This window comes from Myxocyprinus asiaticus, chromosome 3 (assembly GCF_019703515.2).
Source record: "Myxocyprinus asiaticus isolate MX2 ecotype Aquarium Trade chromosome 3, UBuf_Myxa_2, whole genome shotgun sequence".
Lineage (NCBI taxonomy): Eukaryota > Metazoa > Chordata > Actinopteri > Cypriniformes > Catostomidae > Myxocyprinus > Myxocyprinus asiaticus.
Window position 1 is genome coordinate 29323785 of NC_059346.1, and position 25216 is coordinate 29349000.

At 38.5% G+C, this 25216-nt stretch overlaps 1 protein-coding gene across 2 annotated transcripts in view; it reads right to left on the bottom strand.

The window, feature by feature from the left end:
* Positions 1 to 1975: 1975 nt before the first annotated feature.
* The window catches only part of LOC127420951 (fibrinogen C domain-containing protein 1-like), a 182871-nt gene continuing 159630 nt past the window's right edge, over positions 1976 to 25216 (bottom strand). For both annotated transcript variants that reach the window (XM_051663615.1, XM_051663608.1), the window contains 2 exons: positions 11956 to 12135; positions 1976 to 3384 (listed from right to left, as the gene is read on the bottom strand). In XM_051663615.1, coding sequence (XP_051519575.1) covers positions 3116 to 3384; positions 11956 to 12135 — 449 coding nt within the window. In that variant the 3' untranslated portion in view covers positions 1976 to 3115. The remainder of the gene's footprint in view (positions 3385 to 11955; positions 12136 to 25216) is intronic.

The window sequence follows — 25216 nt, forward strand, 5'->3', positions numbered from 1 at the left end:
AAAAGACATAATTAGGTTGAGAGAGTCATAAATTACAAAATAGGGTGATACAGGAAGGAACAGAAGGGAAAAAAATCAGCAAAGAGCACAAGAGTGAGAACAATGAGCAGTGTAATTGTTCTAAATTACATGTTGACCTTTTCAGCTTCCACAGGGGACCAACAAAAATAAACGGAAAAAGTGAGAGCAGAAGTAGAACAAATTAGATGAAGACCAGAAGGAAAAAAGAAAGAGCGAGAGATGAAGGGAGAAACAAGAGAGGGAAGGGGGAAAAGCACAATGTTCCCGTCTGAGATGTCTGACCATTGAAAAGTGAGGCAGAGAGAGAAGGCAGTGAATGAGCTGATATACATGTTAGTGTTCACTCATAAAGCAGGGCCAGAGTTGGGGTGGGTAGGGCAGCTCATTTAAATTATCAATACAACAAAAGCGTGTGCTCTGGGTTCAAAGGCATACATTTTCAAATGATAAAGGGTTCCCACACTTTTTGACTGATGAATTCAACCTGGTCTCAGAGAATCACAAAATGATGTAGATGCTTCAGCAATTGCATTTTTCATGTCACATTTAGCTTTTTATGCCACTATCGGTTAGGTTTTAGTTTAAGGTTTAGTGTATGGAGGTTGGTTTGTTAATTTACAAAGTATAGTACAGAGCCTCATAGAGGCCAGGGCGGGAAGTTTTTTCTTCTCAAATAGTTTTACGCGCCCTCCCAATAAGCTTTGCATGTCCTCGCAATAAGCTTTACGGAGCAATACATTTTCCATGGTTTTACTACAGTAACCATATTTTAATCATGATATTCGTAATGAAACCATACACTGTAAAAACATTTTACAGTAATTTCCTACAATGAAATACTATTTTTAATATTTTACTGTAAAATCAATGCAGGCTAGGTCATTTTCTGTCACAACACAAAAATTACAGTGAAAAAAGAAATTTGAATATCGCACTGCATTATGGGAAAATGGTGTTTCATTTGAAGTCACCATTAGATGTGTGAACTTATTTTCCCTTTAGATGGGACCTTATTTTATTTATTTCTAATTAATTTTCTCCCAGTTAGTGCAATTGTGTTTAAGAACACATTTTATTGTACTGTGATGTATGGAGACAATTAGTCAGTTTAGTGGTTGAGTTTATGTCGGCCCATGATGTATATTCTACACTATATGATGCATTTGAAAGTAAAGAAATAGTATTATTTTAAATGAACAATGAGGAAGTGATGTTTGCAAAGCTAGGCTATAATATGGTTGGTTTTATCGCTCATGAACTTTTTATCATGAGTTGTCAATCAGGCATGCAAGATATCAACACTCAGCATACAAAACTCAATTATGGTGACAATTAACAAACACAGAAGCTGAAAAAATAGAGATGGTCACTGTAATTCTACAATGCAGTAATTTACATTACATTACATAACATTACATTACATTACAGTAATTTTGTGGTCCTGTTCAATGTGAAGTCACAGTATAGAGTTTTTTTTTTTATTTTAATAAATTGTAAAAATACTACTGTAAAATATACTGTGAAAGTCATGCAACTAGTAGCCAGGAATTTACGTTGAACTCACACTAAAATGTTTAAAAGTGTAGTGATAATACAGGAAAATTAAAACTATGGTAATAAAATTAATAATTTTGTGGTTATTATGGTTTTACTATACAGATACCATATTTTAACTATGGTTTTATTATAGTAATACTCTAGACTGTAGTAACCATAGTCATATTGTAGTAACCATGACTCCTGAAGGCTTACCATGTTTTTTTTATTTTTTTTAAGTAAAACCATAATAACCACAAAATTATTATTTTTATTACCACAGATTTCTTTTTCCTGTATTATTACTATGGTTTTACTACGAATATCAAAATATGGTTACAATAGTAAAACCATGGTGAATATATTGCGAGGGAACGCAAAACTATTGTGAGGGCACGTAAAACTATATCAGAAAAAAAAATCCCGCCCTGTCCTTTAAGGGGCTCCATATGATAGAGGTTTAACCTTAAAAACGTAAAATAAATAAATAAATAAATAAATAAACTTGCTTTCAGCGCCACACAGTGGACAATTCACCTAGGAACTGCTGTGATACATCTGAGCAACCACGTAATATAATTTTTTTTCTACTTCTGTCATCAACTCTAATGAACTTGAGAGTGTGAAGGAAAGAGTCGCTCACAAATCGAACATCACTATGGCTTTCAAGCATGTTTTATTCTACACAAGCGAGATATCTTGCCAATGAAATATTTTAGAGCAGAGTGTATCTAGAAAAAATATATATAATCTCCAGAGACTTTTTAGACTTTTCCAGGCCTAGAAACCTTAATTTCAAAATTCCCTGATATTTCCAAGTTTTCCATGATTGTGGGAACCCTCATGATAGTATCTGTATGTGTATGAGTGCGTTTGAGGGAGAGTTTGATGTGTCTTGTAAATAAACACATTCAGTCAGCAAGATTGTTGAGCCAATAAAGAGATTGCCAAGAACACTCGTTGACTGTTAAGTCAGAAACACACAGTCACAAAAAAGACAAGACAATATCGCATTTCCTTTTTTAACTCTGTCTCTCTGTCACATATAGACACATAACCACCCTCCATCTGTGTATGTGTGAGATGAAGAGCTTGGCTTAAATCACTTGGCAATGGCAATCTAACAAAGTGGCCAATATGTTCGTTAATGGCCTGTCAGATAGATGAGTTCCTCTTGAAGAGACAAACACCCACAGCAACCTCCCCTGCTCGCCTTTTCTCATTTCCCTCTCATTCTCTGCATACTCCACCGCTTCCTTCTTTTGTAGTACCCTCCTTCTTCAAACACGAAGACTTAATGCAGATTTGACTTTAGTCGCATAATACTGCAACATTTCTGCCAAATTAATCAACAAAACAGAAAACAAAAAGTGCTAATCAATCAATATGAGCTCTCTTTCAGGTATCAGCAACAAAACGGTCCTTGTTGTTTTCCCACATTGTAAGTTCCATATTCAAGTCTTTTAAACATGTTTTTTTGTTGTTGTTGTTGTTGTGGTTTTATTCATTTTTTAACTTCCTTGCACGTGAAATAATTTGACCATTTTCATTTTGCTATTTACTGGCTCTCCCTCTCTTCGCGTGTTGGTCGAATCTTCATTTCTGTGAATTTTAGCGAGTATTGCCATCCAGTCCAGGATGACCACTCAATTCCGTCAGCGTAAGAGGTGTGCTGTCCATGCAGATATTGACCATTTAGGTTGGAGGTGTGGCAGTTGCGATACCACCAGGCGCCGTGGTAGAACGAAGCACAGTTGTTCTCTGAATGATCATTGTCGCGGTCTTTCGTTGTGAACTTCATTCCGTTGTGCTTTAGCAAAGAATCCCCTGTTGATTAGTTACAAGCAGAATCGTGCCACACACACACACACACACACACACAATAGGAGAGGAGGAAAAGAGCAGAAAGAAGACAATTATATTTCAGTTGAAACAGAGCTGACTTGCATTATTCTTGAATATGTGCTCAAGAAACACACCGAAACCCATTTCACACAGTACAAACACACATCAATGTAAACAAACGACTCCAGACGTCCATGCACACAATTTACAGCATACACAAGCAAACTTGCCTCATCTCTGTGGCTGAGACAAATGACAATAGCATTTTCAGCATTTTATCTCATTTCAGTGTGATTTATGCATATAGAGTTACCAAGATTGTACAGTGACTAAGAAAAAAGAAAAACAAATTGGTTCGCTCTCTGTCTCTGGCTCTCTCTCTAACCTTTAAAGGAATATTCCAGGTTCAGTATAATTTAAGTTCAATCGACAGCATGTGTGGCATAATATTGATTACCACAAATTGATTACACTTTTGTTTTTTTAAAAAAGGCAAACATTTAGGTTAAACTGAGGCAAAATGGAGTGAATGGGGCCAATTTTTGGTGGGTTTTAAGGCAGAAATGTGAATCATGAAGCTTATGATTTTATAATAGCACTTACATTAAAACTTCTGTTAAAACTTGTGTATTATTTGAGCTGTAAAGTTGTTTATGTCATCGTTTTTACAGTCATTTAAGGGTTTTAGGGTTTGTTGACATGACATCATCATGGCAATTAACTTACAAAATTGGCTATAACTTTACACAGAAAATAGGGGTGTAAAAAATATTTTACCGTATTGTATCGTACAATATGAAGCTCATAATTCAATACCATATGTATCATATAATACATAAATAAACACATTATAGTTTAATAAGTGCTGCAACACTGAGAGCTACGAAACAATCTCCTCCGCAGTGAGATGGCACTGAGCGCACACAGGAAAAACAGAGCAACAGATTTACAGTACATAGGTGAGAAGATAGATGGCAATTGCCAAGTAGATTGTTGCATTACAGCTTGTCAAATCTGCCAAAAATATCATTATGTCCAGGCACTACAGTACATCAAACATGTTGTTTAATTTACGGCAAAATCACCACGCGATGCAGAAACACAGCAGCAGCAAAGTTGCATTTAACAGCCAGCCTCTTTCAGGCGACACGGAGCATGACACTGAGTAAGACGCTCATAAGTAACAAAAACAAACTTATTACAAAATCTGACAACGTAAGAAACCTGCGATTACATGACACTTATTATTCTTTGCTTTTGACATTGAAATGTAAACGGTTTACATTTGACATTGAAAAGTCAGGTTCTGCTCAAGTTTTTTTTTAATTTTTTTTTTTTTTTTTACCACTACATAACATTGAAAGGAAAGGATCACTGGGGACTTTAAGACATTAAAATATTTTTATAAAGCTGCTTTGAAACAATGTGTATTGTGAAAAGTGCTATACAAATATAAATGACTAGTGAAAAACATGAACATTTTTTCATATGAGATTTTTGATTACAATCAAACAGAATGAATGCAGTGCTGTTGTTTAAAGGTGCACTCAGCGATTCCTGAGAAACACTGTTGATATTTGAACTCAACTGCCAAAACAAACACACCCCTCACTTCAGTGCTCCTTTGGAAGCTCCGCCCCCCAAATTCATGCACGCAAATTAATTCCTTTTACCTCCCGGATGTCTCTCCGCTGCTGAAAATCCTTGCCGATGTTGACGTGGCTCCTAGCCCTCGACTTATCATAATCCTTCTTTTTTAGTTTATATTTGTCTGACCTTTTTCTCTTGGTCTGTTTCTCAACCATTTGTCCTCCTTGGAGTTTAGAAAGTTCGCATCAGCCAGATTTGCCATTGCTCTTCTAATGAATTTCCCTCTCCCTCTGCAACCCCCCCCCACCCCCCCAATGTATTGAGCCAGGGCTGTGTACAAATACTAGATTTGTTTTCTAGCAGACTATGAGGAGATATTTGCAGAATTTGACAAAAAGTGTATTTGATTAGAATTACTGAGTGAACCTTCAAGTTACTTTATTATAGAGCTCTGCTTTTTGCTGCCAATGTCAGACATTGTTGTGTAATTTATGATTTAAAAGACATTTATGTTGAATACTTGAATAAGTTTGAGCAAAACATTTGTGTGCGCTGTTTTTTAAAATTATTTTTTAAATCATATCGTGAAGCTTTGCATCATACCGTATCATATTATGAAATTTGTATATCGTTACATGCCTGACAGAAAAGGTTAGTAAGCAATTTTATCACACTAAAATCATGTTACATGCATATTATATATTCACTGTGGCTATACTTTTGAAACAGTGAGTATGTTAACATTTACAGATTGGCCCCCATTCACTTCCATTGCAATTGCCTCTCTATAACCATGATTTTTGCTTTTTTTAAAGAGACTGATGGACGAGTTGAAATTAATTTTTGTGGTAATCAATTTTATGCCACAAATGCTGTCGATTGAGCTTAACTTGTACTGAACCCAGAATATTCCTTTAAGAATCTCTTTTCATCACTTAAAAAAGGAGGGATGATTTATTTGATGACATTTGATGAATTTATCAGTCTCATTAGTGAACTCTAAATCTGTTCAAACCCTTTTAATAATCTGGCTTGCAGCTCTCTCACACAAACACATATGCGTAAGTGTCACTCCATAATTAGCTGAACAAACGTGTCAAGTTATGCTGGTTTGCACCTAAAGTAGGCACTTCTCCACATTTGCCTAAAAAAATCACCAGTCTCCAAAAAAAGAAAAAAAAAAAAAAAGAGTATGAAATTTCTATTCTTAATTTATTATTATTATAATTATTATTATTATTATTATTATTATTATTATTATTTTTAATGTGAAATCTAGCTTATAGAGTTTATAAAGAGGGTTTGCTAGGAGAGGTCTTAAATAGATCAGTGGAGCAACACACACAATGCAATGTGTTCTCATCACTAAAATAAATGGATTTTCTTGTAACTTCAGAGTCCTAAAGTGACTTGAAGCTTTTGGCAGGAAAGCTGGGTGGCGATTTGTCTGTCGCCATATAAAACGTATCTGTCAGCTCAACAACAACAAAAAATAGGATATGTGGGTAGCTGACATGAAATACTTTTAGGAAGTGGAAATAGTTTTCGGAAGCATGGCATGCTACCTTATTCGCCTTATTCACAGCAGTACAATATTTATTTTTTGATGGGAATGACGAGGCTGTGAGGGATAGACTTGCAGTCTGTTCAGTGTTTTAGGTTGTTCTGCTGATGAAACATAAAATAAAATAAAATAAAATAATGAATAAAATAATAATAAAAAAGAAATAAATCTGAAGTCAAAAAAAAAAAAAAAAAAAAAAAAATCCAGAAAACAAGTTGTTGAAAATTAGATGTGATCTAGTAGCTTTATACAGCTTGACTGTATACAGTGCATGCCACTGAAGAGACTGTAAATCCCTCACAGCCTTGTTTTCATTCACGTTAAAAAGCAAATATGGCGCTGCTGTGAATAAGGTCTATACTACATCTAAAACTACTTTGAAATGCATTTTTCTGTTATTTAATAATTTTTTTGCATGCATTTTATAAGACCTAATATTAATTGAGAGACCACATGGAATATTTGTAATTTTAAAAATTAATTTGTCATAGTGAGGGGAAACTGGTGGACAACTTCAAGGGATAGCAAAAAAATTTACTCAAAAATGAATATTCTTTCTTCATTTACTCATCCAGGCTATAGCACCCGCCATGGCACTACATACTGTAGGATGAGTGGGCACAGAAAATTGATTGATGGATGGATTTACCCATTCTCATGTTGTTCCAAACCCATATGACTTTCGTTCTTCTGTGGAACACAAAAGAGGCAGAATGTTAGCCTCAGTCAACATTCTCAAAGTGAATGGTGACTCGCATTCTGCTAAATGTTTCCTTTTGTGCTCCTCTTAAGAAAGTCATATGGGTTTGGCACAACATGAAGGTGAGTAAATGATGACAGAATTTTCATTCTTGTGTGAATTTTTCCTTTAAACGGAATTGTGACTAGTTACAACACTTAAGATATACACTTTCCATCATACATTCATAAACATTTTAACTTGAAATCCTTAAAAAAAAGGCATCAACTACCCATATTCCATAATTCACAGTTGTAAAAGAGCTGGAACACAGTGTTCCATGGAGATGAGAAAAAGAAGAAAAGAGAAAGAAAAAGAGAGCATGTGGATCAGTACAAAAGAGGTAAATGTCAGGAGGTATAATGCAGGGGTTCTAAACCTCGCTGGGATTTCATAGTCCTTGTTCAGCACCAGTTTGTGTTTAACCTTTCATCCAGCCTAAAAGAAAAAGAATGACTCATAAAACAGGATCTAATTTCTTGAATGAAAGCAGTAAGCCTTCATCCCTCCTCTCTAACTGTCCCTGACCTTGAAGATCTTCAATCTTCTGATCCACAGTCAGTTTTCCTCAATAATGTCAAAGACAATGCACCGAGAACTGATCCTAGAGAAGCACTCCATTTCCCTCTGGAAACAGGCATCATTAAAGCTTGACAGATTTTCTCTGCAGCTATGGGAATAAGCCATTAGTCACACTAGGGTCATAGAGAGCCTACAGAAAATACTTGTATGGCTGCTGTTGACATTTCTGCATTAGGAGTGTAATATCAAGACATGTCCTTGCAAAACCCTCAGATTCGGTCACCTGCTCTTGGGAATCACTGTTCATTTGTCAAGGGGATATTATCGTCTCACAAACCCTTCAGGTGATGTGGTAATATCAAGTGTGACAGGGTCTCAAAAAGCCCTTCAATATGTGAATCCCGCAGAAAACAGTCACCCTAATGCACTGTAGGTGTGCAGATGTATGCATGGGTTTGTTTGTGCTCACACGGTGGTGTGAATACGGAGTCACCTTGATGCTGTCTCTATTTTGAGATGTATTAGGCCCCACCAGGCCAGTACAAAGGAGAACTGCCTGTCAAAGCTCCGATGCAAATAATCACAATAATAATCTCAGCACTGCGATTAGGGGAGAGCTGTCAGACAGCAAGCAAGAAAGCCAGCAGCTCAAGGGCATGAAGACACTGTCCAGCAGTGACCACCTGTTCATCTGACAACAAGTGCTACATACACAGTCCAATTTAAGCCAGAAAGTACCTGCTGTATAGACAGCACATATCTCACCTCTCTCTTTCATGCTCTTTTCATGGTGTATTTTCTGTCTCTCTCCTTTCCTTACCTCCTGTCCTCTGTTCAAACTCAGAATGCACTTTCTATTTCTGTTTATCTCATTGCTCACTGATGTTTCTTACAGGGCTCCGAGGAGGTTTCCAATTCGGATTGTGGAGATGCATTAGTCTGTGTTCTTGACATTTGTCTAAGTCAATGGTAGTAATCGATTGGGTGGCATTTCGCCTCCTAGACGTGCATGGGTTTGTGTGTATGGTGATATTGGAAAGGAAGTGTGATATACAGTACAGTATGTTGTGTTAGCGGGTGAGAAGTAACTAAAGAGTGTTTTAAGTGCTATGATTATTCATCAAGCACTGAAATGGACCACTTATCTGAACAAATAAACACTTGTTTGTACTGTTGATAGAGATTTAATCATGTTAACTGATTTGCATACCAGGTCCTTGAAAGTTACAGTTGAATTTTAAGCATGTGATTTAAACAAGCCATACTAATTGCGAATATTGAAGATACTGACCCACAGTATTACTGTATGAGAGAGAGAGAGTGAGAAAGATAGAGAGACTGTGTCGTTATATGTTTAGTTTTGCATGGCCAGTCCTTTGACTTAATTCCATTTTCTAAACTGTCTGGTCCTCATTTCACCCTATTCTCACCAAGAACCGCTCACTAGACAGGAAGAGGCCATCTGACTAATATATAAAAAGGGACCTACAAGAGTTAGGGAGAGCAGGGCACAAAGCAACACTTTTTGGTTTTCTTAAGTTTGTGTAAATGCACTTGGGATTCAAAGTATTTTTCTTTTTTCACATTAATTTGAAACATGTTTGGTACAAATTTGTAATCTTGTTTTATGAATACAGCGTATACTTTTTTATCTACCTGGAAAGAAGAACATTTAAATGTTACAACGTGCCCCATACAGGTGAGGGGCACACTGTAACATGAACATATGACAGCTTAAAATCCCCCTCTAACAACTGATTCTGTTCTAAATAAAATATACAGAAGATAAACTAATAATGTTTCAACTATTATTAATAAATGTCAATAAAAGCCATTTATTAATAATAATTTTGATACTTGACAATGAATACACAGTAAAGCCACAGCATTGGCAGAAATAATGCATGGACTGATGACACAACACACACACACACCCACCCACACACACACAAACACACACACACACACACACACACACGAATAAAGTGGAATTATGTAAATTACGTATCTCATTGCATGGAACTGCATATAGTTTGTTCTATTTGGGGCACGTTGTAATGCAGTGGCTAAACCTGGCAAAATACTTCTGCTGGCTAGCTAAGAATGAAAAGAATATGTAAGAAGCTAGCTAACAGATTAATTAAATTAAAATTAAAATGATGACACAAAAAACTGAGATAAAAATGAACTTTTGTGTACATTTTAAACTTTAGGCGATATCTTCCATATGCTTTTGAATTTTGATGCACTTTTTTCTCTACACAGTGTTGATATGGCAACAAGTAAACAAATGAAGTTTCGTCTTACCAGTGTGTGTGGAAACGTTTAAACCATGCGTGTTACAACTTGCCCCATGTTAGTTTGTGCCCCGTTCTCCCCTACGTTTTGTTTTTATGTGCTGTTTACCTGAAATAGATTATACCACAATAATAAACCTGCGTTGCAAAAAAAGATTCACATAATTGTGCGGCGGTCTGGTGAATGATGATAGTACATGAAACACCAAAAAAAAAAAAAAAAAAAAAAATTGGAATAGACTGTGATCAGAATTTCTGTCCAAAGTTCTGCTTGTGTATATCTTGTATATCTCTTTAATATCTAAATGACTATTTCAGATTTTATAAAATTTAAAGGAATAGTTCACCCAAAAATGAAAATTCTCTCATCAATTACTCACCCTCATGTCATGATGTGTATGACTTTCTTTCTTCTACTCAACACAAACAGAGATTTTTAGAAGAACATCTCAGCTCTGTAGGTCCATACAATGCAAGTGAATGGTGATCAGGCCTGTGAATCTCCAAAAAGGAGATGAAGTCAGCATAAAAGTAATCTGTATGACTCCAGTGGTTTAATTGATGTCTTCTGAAATGATCCAGTTGGTTTTGGGTGAGAACAGACCAAAATATAACTCCTTTTTCACTGCACATCTTGCCATCGCAGTCTCTGGGCATGATGATTTCAAGCTTGATTACACTTCCTAGTGCTTGATGCATGCACAGAGCACTAGATGGTGCTGTAGAAAGTGTAATCGAGCTTGAAAACATGATCGTGCCTAGAGACTGCAATGGCAAGATGTTCAGTAAAAAAGGAGTTACATTTTGGTCTGTTCTCACCCAAAACCAACTGGATCGCTTCAGAAGACATTGATTAAGCCACTGGATTATGTTTACACTGACTTTATCTTCTTTTTGGAGCTTCAAAGGCCTGATCACCATTCACTTGCATTGCATGGACCTACAGAGTTGAGATATTCTTCTAAAAATCTTAATTTGTGTTCTGCAGAATAAAGTCATACACATCTTAGATAGCATGAGGGTGAGTAAATGATGAGAGAATTTTATTTTTTTGGGTGAATTAACCCTTTAAGCTTAATCGACAGCATTTGTGGCATAATGTTGATTACCACAAAAATAATTTAGACTCATTCCTTCTTTAAAAATAAATGCTAAAACTGAGGTTACAGTGAGGCACTAACAATGGAAGTGAATGGGGCCAATTTTTGAAGGGTTTAAAGGTAGAAATGTGAAGTGTATAATTTTATAAAAGTACTTACATTAATTCTTCTATTAAAATGTGTGTATTATTTGAGCTGTAAAGTTGTTTACATCATCGTTTATACAGCCGTTTTAGGATTTAAGAGTTTACAACGAAATTGTAAAATTGGATATAACTTTACACAGAAAAGGTTAGTAAGTGATTTTATCAGACTAAAGTCATGTTAATACACATATTGTTTACATCTTGTGGCTATACTAGTATTTTAATGTTTACAGATTGACCCCATTTACTTCCATTGTAAGTGCCTCACTGTAACCCAGATTTTTTTTTTTTTTTTTTTTTTTTTTTAAGGAGGGACAAGTCAAACTTAACTAAATTCTATTTAAATTAACTCGTATTGAACCTGGAATATTCCTTTAAGTGACCCGAAACTCTGAGTAACTTTCAAAGATTTGATGCCACTAACATAGAAAACTAACATTGCCAATGAGATTCAAACTGTCAAATACAGCCAACACTTGCCATTTGCCTGTCCAATATGCATCAGACAGTCAGTGAAAGAACTATGGGCGGTCCATGGCCATGTTATCTGAGGCTGAAATTAGCATGTGTTTAATATGTAAGTACGTGTGTGTACCTGCAGTGCCAGTGTAATCAGCAATGGTTAGTGGGTAACCATCATCCTCTGGATCAACAGAGAATAGTCCAACTCCAAACACACCATACTGCGCAAAAGCTGTGCTGTTTTCAAAGTCCTCAAGATCTATACGCAATTCATAGTTCCCTTGGATAGACAGGGCATGGATCTGTTTCAAACCTGCAGAGAGACAGAGTGAGAAAAATATTTAATTAATTTCATTTCATTATTATTGTTGCTCATATGAAACTATTTAAACTCTAACTGAATTAAGAGGGAAATGTGTGAATTTGTATGTATGGTGTGTCCTCACTCTCTGTGGCTTGCATATAAAACAATGTAATAAAAAATAAAAAAAAATAGATGGTCAAACATCCTTTTTATATGCAGAGCAAATGCATATTTTAAAGATTTATACATAACAACTCTATATTAAATTTGCATGGACAACAGCCAGGACTTGGGGGAGATTCACTCTTTTCATATTTTGCTTTCATATTTTGTTTCATATTTCATATCACATTTTTAAATCAGCACTACCCATAAACAGCTTACAGGAAAGGTTTTGCTGCACCGTCCCCACATACTGTATAAATAAGTTAACTTAATTTGATATATTGGGCAGTGAGGCTATATTCATATGGTTAAAACCTTACAATAAGTTTGTATATATTAAAGGTGCACTCAGTAAATTTTTCCTCAGTAAAAGAGTTTAACTCCTAAAGACATGAATTGTAATTTGTAATATATGTAGGAAATCATGACCACCCACATTAAAATGAAGACTCCAGTCATATCAGTAACCTTATAAAAGCTGTTTTATTCTAAATGGAGAGGGTCCACGCATGGGGGCTGCCATGTTAGAATTACATTGAGTGCACCTTTAATATATACAACCTTATTGTAAGGTTTTAACCATATGAATATAGCCTCACTGCCCAATATATCAAATTAAGTTAACTTATTTATACAGTATGTGGGGACGGTGCAGCAAAACCTTTCCTGTAAGCTGTTTATGGGTAGTGCTGATTTAAAAATGTGATATGAAATATGAAACAAAATATGAAAGCAAAGTATGAAAAGAGTGAATCTCCCCCAAGTGGGAGGGTTAGTTTTTAATGTAATCCGTTACAGATTACAATTACAATAAATGTAATCAGTAACATTTACAGATGACTGATTATTTAACAATAAATATAATCAGTAACATAATCCAATTACAGCAATATGGAATAAATGTAATTAGATTACTTTTAATTACTTTTGGATTACCACAAGGGCACATAACTAAATAAATAAAGTCAAGAAAATCAATATGATCTCTAAAACTTTAAATTATGCCTTGAATGCAAACAGAACATGTTTGAGTAATATTAACTGCACCCTACCAGGAAAACAGAAAGTGAGCTGTTAATGTAGAACAACTCAGTATTTTTGAAGAAATCAGGTGAGTTCTCTGTCTGCTACAGAAAAAGAAAATGTATCATAGAGCAAATATAATCTGAGCAGATGCACTGAATTATGTCTTGGTTAACTAAATCTTACAGGATATACCTCAGATTCAAAAACACTGCAAAGTGTAATTCTATTGCAGTTAGTGTGTACAGGGAATTGTAATTTGCACTATTCATTAACTTCAGACTGTATTCAACTGGTAGATCACACGCTATCATCATCATCATTGTTATTACTGTCATACTTAGATGCTGGAGAGTGTCTTTCCTCTGCTTGCTCATGATCCAAAGTCAAACATCACCAGCTAACAGTTTATGGCTGATTTCTATATTTATGTTTCTGTTTACGGAGGATTTAAATGGGGAAAAAAAGTTTTGATTCCAAAAAGAAAACAAAATCAAGTTTTAAAGAATACATTAAAACAGATTTAAACTTTTAGTGTATCTTTTCAATTACTTCTTCCTAATTACTATAAGTGTTGAACATGTTACATTTGCCAGAATGTCTCCCTCACTCAGACATTTGAACTGTTCTCAACAATAATTTATCAAAATCAGAAAAATTCTTCGCTGAACTTTCTTTCCTAAGAACTTAAAACACATTTTCAATTAATTTGGTATTTAAGTGTACAATTTGAATTTGTTAATAAAGATCAGGAATGCAAAATCATTAGAGGTGAAAAAGGAGAGAAAGTCATAGCAAGTTTTCCAGGGGTATTTTTTCAGTTGATTTTTGTATTGTTGTTGTATTCAAAACTTTTTTTTTTCTTAAATGATTAAGGTTTAAGTACCATTCACCTGGGGGAGGGGTCATTTTTTCAGCTTCAGTATGCAACAGAACAACATACAGGATGTCCTGGCTGATATAGTACAGTTCGCATTTGCAACCATACAAACCAGGGGATTTCTATGCCATACCAGCAATGATGTGCAAATCATGTCAGTATTGGCAGCTATTCCTGCTCCCGCCAAATGACGAGGGCCACAGATTTCTTTGAGCACTAAGGCTAACTCAATTTAACACATTTTAATATTAACCAATTTTAGCTAACCTAGCTAATGTGATGTCTGTGTGGCTCTTATTATCTTCATATTCTCAGGTCCTTGGATCATGAGAGCATCTTCACAGCTGGAAGGCATAAATTCCACTGAACTTTAATGTTGTTTCCCTTTTCTCTTTTAAAGAGTGAATAATTTCCAAGAAAATAATGCATGTTCTTCTGTGGCCATCACGATGAAGCAGCTGTTTGCCTCAAGAGCAGAGTGCTGATGTGAGACAGGTGTTATTTGCGCATGCAACAGTAGGAGGCACTCCTGACTCAAGTGAGTCATGTGAGAGAACCCGAAGATATCGCACATCTAAACCATCACTTACTCTAAACAAACAGCTGTCTGTATCACTTTATGTCAGGAAAATTCACAATTTCTTTTGTCAGAATTTAAAACTTGTAATCCTGGCAGTAATCCCATTTTTTAATGTAACTGTAATCTGGTTACAATGTTTTTATGTAACTGTTACGGATTACAGTTACCAAATTTTTTTGTATCCTGATTACCTAACACTGTTACAAGTAATCCGTTACTCCCCAAGCCTGAGAATCACATGACCAGCCGAATACTACTTGATTAATCCCAGTAACCGTCCTGTTATTAGACACTTTCATTCATTGAATAAAGTAATCCTGTCTGATTGTGAATACTAAATTTCTACAGTGGTCTCAGAAACTTAAAGCTATTGATTTTAAATGATGCTGCATGATCCAAGCCACTAGGTGTCAGTGTAAATCCAGGATGACACAAAGACAAAAGTTACTTAGTGCTTCTTTAACAATAGTTAATGCAATAGTTTTACAGCATTTATTAATCTAGGTCAATGTGAATTTCTACAAATACAATTTTAACATTAAAACTTTTTTTATGGAATGGTATGCAGAAAAATATTCCTTCGCCCTTGTAGGTTCTACTGGTTGTTTAGATCAGTGTTACTATCAGAAATAATTAATAATTATTTCTTTAGTTATTAATATTTAAATTAAATAATAGAATCTAACTCATTAAATGTAAATGTAGTGCGCTACGTTCAGGAGTGGGTTTGGTTATTAGCAATAATTAATAATTATCAAAGATAATTATCAATTATTAAAATCAATAGACCATTGATTTGAATCAATGTTAGCTCTTTTAATCCTTCACATCAACAATCAAACATAACCATCAAATTAAATTGAATATTAATTATTATCAAAGATAATCATTAATTATTAAAATCAATGGAACATTGATTAGAATTAACACTAGCTTATTTATCCTTCAAATTCAACAATCATCAAAGATAATTATCAATTATAAAAATCAATAGAATATTAATAAGGATTAATATCGCTGGGGCACCACCCTGGAATTAGGGATTAATAACCAGATAGTATAACAGTCTCAATATTAGATTGTTCTCTTAGGAAAATTGACATCCGAAGAATATCGACCTTCGAAAAGAAACAATAAAGGCTTGAATCCGAGCACTAACATCCCCTGTCAGCATTTGACACAGGTTTAAGCAAAACAAACCAAAACATTTCTCTTTGAAATATAACAAAGTTTATTTATGCAGTAATATCAATTAATAATCAATACAATGCAGTCAATAAACTTCCGACTTACAACTACAAACTAAACAGTGACATGATTAGATATGGAAACCAAAATAATCCTATAACACATGAGAGGAAGGTGTGTGTGTGTGTGTGTGTGTGTGTGTGTGTGTGTGTGTGTGTGTGTGTGTGTGTGTAAGGAGGGACGCGCACAAAATGGCGGACGTGACTCTCAAGGAGAGTACGTCATGTGAGATTTCCGGCCAGAGAATATGGCCGCGAATGTGGGCAGAGAGAAGCCGGTTAATGGTGTCTTCCCGTTTACTACGTGTCTCCGCTTGTACGATAACTTAGGGACAAAGCTGAGCTTTATCACGAAGTTATCTACTAGCCAAAAGTGTGTGCGAGAATGTTTGTGAGGGGTCTCGTGTGTGTGTCGTTAGTACGAGAGAGAGAGAGAGAGAGAGAGAGAGATCTCAGAGTTATTTCTACTCCCAATGATGTCATGGTTGAGGGCCGTTCTGTTGTGTGCCTCATCCAATAGGAGTTGAGAGTTCGATCCTTTAGTGAGCAAGGCTTCATGGGATTTGTAGTCTGTTTTGGACTCCCTTTGTTTGATTTTGGCGCAGTTTTTATCAGTAAGATTTATGACTCTGTGTGGGCCTCAGTCAGGTTTTACGACTGTGTTAGGCCTGCCTTTGTCTTCTATCTGAATACATAGAGGCCCAACACCCTGAAAGTTATCACTGAAATATGTGTCCTGAGACATCTCACCAGTCTCTGTGACAGCGTTAGACTATGTAAACAGCAAACAAATATGTGACCACAGGTCTGTCAATCATTTTGCACTTTTTTATAGTGTAGTAGTTGAAGCAGTTCATTCCAATTTTATTTCATATTCAGACTCTTAACAGTTGTCAGCTGAGGGCGATATTTTGCTACTGTTGTGTTTGACAACTGTGAGAAGACACACTGCTCTACTGTTCAGTGTCAAACAGAACTCCTTGGTCTCAACTATCTTTGGAGGGCGGTATTTTGGAAAGATGGGGCATGTCTAACTCAACAGCTCAATCTTATGGAACTTATAGAATGGTTTAAATTACTTACAGCACCTTTAATTTTATGCATACTGTGTATGTTAACATTGTGCAATGCATTGTGAACTAACATGAACTGACACTAAACAATAGAAAATAATTATAAATTACATTTACCAAGAATAATTAATGCATTAAAAATTATTTTTGATTGTAAATTCATGATACCTGATGCATCAAAAATATACAACCTTATTGTAAAGTGATAACTGTGTTGATAAAATTAGTATTTGGAAAAGAGGAAGACAGTAAATAACTAACATAAATAGACAAAGAAAAGCAGAGTGAATGAAAACGTAAAAGTGAAAAAGAGAGGGGAAAAAAAGTTTCAAATAGCTAACAGCGGATTTATCTTGACACCTGTACACATGAATAAATCTTTTTTTATTTCTTTTTATGTTGAATGGGGAAAAAAGAGACAAGAACTCTTGTCAGTTTTGCATGCACTCGTGTAAGCTTGCAGGCTGGCTTACACGAGTGCATGCAAAACTGACAAGAGTTCTTGTCTCTTTTTTCCCCATTTAACATAAAAAGAAATAAAAAAAGATTTATTCTTCAAAACAGGAAAAGAAACCTGCTTCTTTCACATGCAATTTACATAACTTTAATTCAGACTTAATTAAAACTCTTGAGACTCTCCCTGAGGCTAGTTAAGAATAATTAAACATTGAGAGAGTTTTTTACGTCCTTCTTCCTTCTTTCCCAAAAAGGACCAGACAGATGAGTCTGTGCGCATAAAACTCAGGTACGCACCAATTTTAATTAAACATTATTGTGAGGATATTTTAAAACTAAGAACTAAGCTGCATTTTGTCTCAAATTATCATACTGATTGCTCAATTAACTAGCAAGCGGGAATGTGAGTCAGAGTGTGTGTTGTTGGAAACCTTCATCAGGTGAATGTTTCTTCCTTGATTATTTCAAACTAAAGCACAGTTTATGATTAAAAAATTTTTCTTTCATTCCAGAGCACAAAACATTCTTGTTCTTTACTTTGTTCATGTAATGTTCATGTATGATTTCTCTAGTAAATATGCTTCCCTTAATGCATTTTTTTTTTCCATACAATCCTATCAAAGGTAAAAAGCATCATAGAAAAAAAGCTAACACTTCACAATAAGCTTAATATGATGTTCATGCTATGATTTATCTTGTAAATATGCTTCCCAAAAAAAGCTATCAAAGGTGAAAAGAATCACAGTAAAAATGGTAACACTTTACAATAAGGTTCTATTTGTTAACACTAGTAAATGCATTCAGTATCATGAGCGATGAATGAACAATAAACAATGACCTTTCACTGCATTCATTAATGTACACTAAGTTGTTAATTCATCAAAATACTATTGTTCATTGCTTGTTTGTGATAGTTCATATATAATGCATTAACTTATGTTCACATATACAACTTTTTATGTAAAAATGTATTAGTATATGTAGAAATTAAGATTAATAAATGATGCAAAAGTAGTGTTCATTGTTTGTTCATGTTAACTACTGCATAAGCTATGTAAACCTTATTGTAAAGTGCCATCCTCATTTTTTTATTATATATATATATATATTATCATTGGTAGTTATTACGTCTAATAATAGCATAGTCTCCTCCTTGAACTCTTCATATAATCACAATTACATTATGTAATGTTGGTGGGTGTTATGGTGCCAATATGAAGGCAACCTACAACCTTTCATCAACACAATGCAAACACTACAATTATATGGCTAAATGCAGTTGTGAGTGCCAGGAATGGTCAACAAAATTTGATAACCACAAATACTATTTTATAAACTCAAAGAGAAATGTCCATTACGTTATATAAAGGATGACAATGTGAAGTAACACACACAAACACACATATTTGTGTCTACAGTAAGATGTCCCAGGCAATAAAGAAGCACACACAAATTTGTTTTTCTATCAAAGTGGAGATGTCTCATTGATTTGTATTGTTTTTGATACCGAGCTAATTCTATTTTCGATCCTCTAATCCTAAACGCAACCCTCACAGAAATCTTTCTAAACATTTTGATTTGATTAGGACATGATTTAGTATGTTAAGTATGTATATTTATATATTTTGCTCTTGGGGAACTGTGGCTGGTCTCCATAATGTTGGTGGTTTCAGGTTTTGCTATCCATCTGGGAGAGAAACAGAGTAAGATAGGTCTGTCTTTCTCTCTCTTCTACATCATTACCTCCTGTGCCTTCTGCAAGATGCCCTGCTATGGTGATATGTGCAGTCAAAAGCAGTGGGGCCTAGACAATTCCTGTTTGCCAGTGAACATACTGTAAAAAGGCACTGATGAATTGAGTTAAAAGTGGAGTGTGTGTTAAGCACAAATTTAAGAGAGCAGTACAATAAAAAGCCTACAGGCACCAGCTCTCACACCTGTGATAAATACAACTCTAAAAATGACATATTCCTGCAATTATGCAGGTAAAATTTGGGTCAGAGCAATCCATAAAGATTCAAAGCTCCTCTAGGTTACCCTATGCACACAAACACCCTCTCAAAGATTGTACAAAGCCTGCTAGGATGAATACACACAGGAAATATAGAAACATCTCTTTTCAGTTGTGTGCATGATGAATACGGAGGCATATTGAATTGCTGCTCTCTTGAAGAGTGGTGCAATGCCCCATCTTCTTCCAAATCCACAGACAAAAGATGACGTCTTCCTACTGATTAATGTGTTAATGTTGTCGATTTGCACCTAATTATTGATACAATCATCTGGCTCATTAACAATTCATAAACAGACAGTGCAGAGCTATATTTCTCTTTTTGCCATGGTAAAAGATTCAAATATTAATGATTTATTTGCTTAGATTTGAAAAGTATGTTGCAAGAGAAATGTACTTGAGTGCTTATAAATATCCCCGAGCCATCCTTCCATATTCACATGGTTTTACTCCAAGAAACAGAAACAGCACTTGAATCATTATACTCTGTCTTTTTTTCACTTTCTGCTTTTTTTCAGTGACATTTCTGGAAGTTAAAATATTCATAATGCTTTTTCTTTCTCTATGACTCTGTGTGAAAGAAAGGGAAACAAAAAAAGAGGGAAAGAAAAAAGAGAGCAAACAGGAATGAATGTGAAGTGTGTGTCTGATGGAGAAGAATGCATGAATACAGTGATGGAGATGGAGGGCAGAGGAGAGGGAAGAAAATGGAGGGGTGTCATTGAAAACCTATCTTTTCTCTCTTTCTCCTATCAAGATGAGAGAATAGAGGAAAGGACTTCCCACAGACTTCAAAGGGAGAAGCTCAGGGGGAAAACACAATTTGGGTGAGATCACCTAGACACACTATATACACTAGGGGTGTAACGGTTCAAATTTCTTTCAGTTCGGTTTGTATCACGGTTTTAGTGTCACGGTTTCGGTACAGTTCGGTATTTGCAATGTACAGAAAAAAAAATAAAAATATTACTGCCAAATCCAAAGTAAGAATACTCTTTTTGGTAACAAATACTTCAACAGGTTTGCCCTGAATAAAAATCATTGGTTTACAGTAACCATAGTTTAACTTTGGTAATTGTAGTAAAAACATAGTAACCACAAAATCAACATGTTTACTGTCATGTTTACAATATATAGTATAATCATGGTTACTATATGGACACTACAGAATTAATGTTGCATAATTGTATCAAAACCATGATTTCTGCAGAAAAACCATGGTGACAGCAGTCATGGTTACAACAATATTACTATAGTAAAACCATGGTTAATTTTTGCTGGGTCTTTAAATAAAAAACCCTTTTCTCTAATTAATAAATCAACATTTTAACTTAATACCTGCACTATTACGCTACATGCATCGACATAAAATGCATTTCAAACTCTACTGCACAAAAATTCAATATTCAGAAACGTCCTGGTTACTTTTGTAACCTCCGTTCCCTGATGGAGGGAACGAGACTTTGTGTCAATGTAGTGACACTAGGGGTCACTCTTGGGAGCCCGAGACACCTCTGGTCTTTGATAAAAGGCCAATGAAAACTGGTGAGTGGTATTTGCCTACCACTCCCCCGGACATATGGGTATAAAAGGAGCTGGTATGCAACCACTCATTCAGGTTTTGTGCTGAGGAGCCGAGACAAGGTCCCGGCCAATTCAGCAGGTAGTTCAGCGTTGTGGCAGGAGGGACACAACGTCTCATTCCCTCCATCAGGGAACGGAGGTTGCACAAGTAACCAGGACGTTCCACAAGTAACCAGGACGTTCCCTATATGTCACTCACTCGACGTTGTGTCGATGTAGTGACATTAGGGGTCCCTATACGAAATGCCGCAACTGGCTAAACTGTGTTACGTGAACTGGCGGTGTGTGACGGGCAGACCACTGTGTACCTCATAGCCAGCACACCAGGCTGACACCTAACCTCCTCCAACACTGTTATGAGTGTCAAACGGCCCTTTGGGGACAAGTCGACTGCCCAAAAGATAGAGACAGGCTAGCCCAGTAGTGGCCTCTTATCCTCTTTTTTTCCTCTCCCCCCCAAAAAAGGAATTAACCAACTGGGGCCACCAGGTCTAGTCGGGGGGGTGTCACTCCCAGGGGGAAGACACCGTGGAGACCACACCCTGCCCAAAGAGAGGAGGTGGGGGGGGGGGGGGTATTTTGAGTGGAAATACGTCACATGGTCTTGCCGAGCTTTGTTGGAAGTATGCAATGTGGAGAAGTCCCATGGTAGGTCCTACCCTGCGGGGGAGGAGTTTCTACAAGCATGGTGACTGGGGCAGAGGGGCCTCTGCCCAAGGAAGATGCAGTTTACCAACAGGGAAATTAATTTGCAGAAGATATACGTCGCATGGGGTTACCTACAGGGAACCACCACATGCGGAGCACCTACCCCAGTACAGGGCTTAGTTAGCACGTTTCTCCACAAACTCGCCTGCCACAGGGCTCGGAGGAAATCATCCAGGGAACACAGTTTGTGAACACTACTGGGAGTAAACAGCACACGTCTTCAGCTCAGGGGAGGTGAAAGATGCTATGCGCAAGCGATACACCCGGCCAGCTATCCCGGACTTACCTGCTTGTGCGTGCCACTACACGGGATGAAACCGGTTCCACCCAGAGATTGTAGAACCTCGCAAAGGTGTTAGGTGTTGCCCAGCCCACTGCTCTGCAAATGTCTGTTAGAGAGGCACCACTGGTCAAGGCCCAGGAGGCCACTACACCCCTGGTAGAATGGGCTCGTAGCCCTACTGGTGGCGGCATATCCTGGGCGTGATATGCCATTGTTATGGTATCAATGAGCCAGTGGGCGATCCTCTGCTTGGAGACAGCACTTCCTTTCTGCTGTCCACCAAAGCAGACAAAGAGCTGCTCAGAGATTCTAAAGCTCTGCGTGCGATCCAGATAGATGCATAAATTGCACACCGGACACAGCAATGTCAGGGCTGGGTCTGCCTCCTCCTGGGGCAGTGCTTGCAGGTTCACCACCTGATCCCTAAAAGGGGTCGAGGGAACCTTGGGCACATAGCCCGGTCGGGGTCTCAGGATCACGTGAGAGTAGCCTGGACCGAACTCCAGGCATGTTTCTCTGATAGAGAACGCTTGCAGGTCTCCTACCCTCTTGATGGAAGTGAGCGCAGTCAGGAGGGCAGTCTTCAAAGAGAGTGCCTTAAGCTCAGCTGACTGCAAGGGCTCAAAGGGGGCTCTCCGTAGACCCTGAAGAACTACAGAGAGGTCCCATGAGGGAACGAGGTGCGGTCTGGAGGGATTCAACCTCCTGGCGCCTCTCAGGAACCTGATGATCAGGTCGTGCTTCCCTAAGGACTTACCATCCACTGTGTCATGGTGTGCCACTATAGCGGCTACATACACCTTCAAGATGGAGGAGGACAGCCGCCCTTCCAACCTCTCCTGCAGGAAGGAAAGGGAAGCGAGGAGCGTGAGGTCCGAGAACCATGTCTGGGTGGGCCAGTAGTGTGCTACCAGGACGACCTGCTCCTCATCCTCCCTGACCTTGCACAGAGTCTGTGCAAGTAGGCTCACTGGTGGAAACGCATATTTGCGAAGTCCAGGGGGCCAGCTGTGTGCCAGTACGTCTATACCAAGAGGTGCCTCAGTCAGGGAGTACCAGAGCGGGCAGTGGGAGGATTCTTGGGAGGCAAACAGGTCTACCTGTGCCTGCCAGAATCAACTCCAAATCAGCTGGACCACCTGAGCATGTCCGCTGCAGTGTTGAGGACGCCCGGGATGTGAGTGGCTCGCAGTGACTTGAGGTGCTGCTGACTCCAGAGGAGGAGACGGCAGGCGAGTTGTGACATACAACGGGAGCGCAGACCGCCTTGACGGTTGATATATGCTACTGTTGCCATGCTGTCTGTCCAAACTAACACATGCTTGTCCTAGATCAACAGCCGAAACCTCTGCAGGGCGAGCAGAATTGCCAGTAACTCGAGGCAGTTGATGTGCCAATGCAGCCGCGGGCCCGTCCATAAGCCAGCGGCTGCTTGCCCATTGCATACAGCACCCCAGCCCGTTTTGGAGGTGTCTGTCATAACCACGAAGCACCTGGAGACCTGCTCTAGGGGAATGCCTGCCCATAGAAACATGAGGTCGATCCAAGGGCTGAAGAGGCTGTGACAGATAGGTGTAATGGCCACGCGATGTGTCTTGGGACTCGAGTCTGAAGCCAGTGCTGAAGCGGTCTCATATGCATCAACCCGAGTTGGTCGAACCGCCGTCTTCTGTCTGAACACCTTCAAACAGGTCAGCACCAACTGTGCACGCTCGTTCGTGAGGCGCACCATCAACGAGACTGAGTCCAACTCCAAGCTGAGAAAAGAGATACTCTGAACCGGGAGGAGCTTGCTCTTTTCCCAGTTGACCCGAAGCCCTAGTCGGCTGAGGTGCGAGAGCACCAGGTCCCTGTGTGCACACAACACATCCCGAGAGTGAGCTAGGATTAGCCAATCATTGATATAGTTGAGGATGTGAATGCCCACTTCCCTTAGCGGGGCAAGGGCTGTCTCAGCGACCTTCGTGAAGATGCAAGGGGACAAGGACAGGCCGAAAGGGAGGACCTTGTGGTGATACACCCGACCCTCGAATGCAAGCCGCAAGAAGGGTCTGTGTCGAGGTAGAATCGAGACATGGAAGTACGCGTCCTTCAGGTCTATCGCCGCAAACCAATCTTGATGCCGGACACTCGCTAGGATGCATTTTTGCATCAGCATCTTGAACGGGAGTCTGTGCAAAGCCCGGTTCAGTACTTGCAGATCCTTTTTTCGGTACAATGAAGTAGGGGACCAAAGGGACAATCTCGTCGGATGTACCGGCAGGTGGGGCCTTGCGGTGGGGCGGAGCCTGAGGTGCCACACCATGTTGTGGCCGTGCTGAGTTCAAGGACATCAAAGCACTTACCTGGCTCCTTGTGACCACCCTCGAAACAGCCTGGGATGGGGGAAGAAGAGGCCTGTCCTCGTGACCCGTGGAGACTGTCACATCAGGGGCGGTTTTGTGCCACAGCTGGGCGAGCAGGAGTGGGGAAACCTGCCAAAATGGAATGGTGGATGGTGGTCATGATGATGGCTGTGCATACTGGGTATGTGACCCAGGGAACGAGGAAACCGCTCTTTTGCTGAACTGTTGGGTACCGCAGCCACTTGGGCATGCGGCGAAATTAAATGAAAAGGCAACAAAAGATTCTCCTCCCGGCCCTCCACCGGGGGATGGAGTGGTTGCTTACCAGCTCCAATGCAGTGGGTTTCATCATCCCTGGATTACCAGTCTCAGGGGCACTTCGAAGCCTTTCGTGGGTTCTTGGCGGCCGGCCGTGAGACGGGTGGCGTCTGCTTCCTGCGGTGGGCTCCACGCCGGGGCCAGGCCAAAGGGGCGGGCTGCGGCGGAGCCAGGATGTGCCGGATAGCCTCCTTCTGCTGCTTCACCATTGAGAACTGCTGGGAAAAGTCCTCGACGATGTCGCGGAATAGGCCAACCTGGGAAATGGGGGCAGCAAGAAACCGTGCCTTGTCGGCCTCTCCCATCTCGACCAGGTTGAGCCAAAGGTGGCGCTCCTGGAACACCAAGGTGGACATCGTCCGCCCGAGAGACCATGCCGTAACCTTCGTCACCTGGAGAGTGAGGTCGGTCACAGAG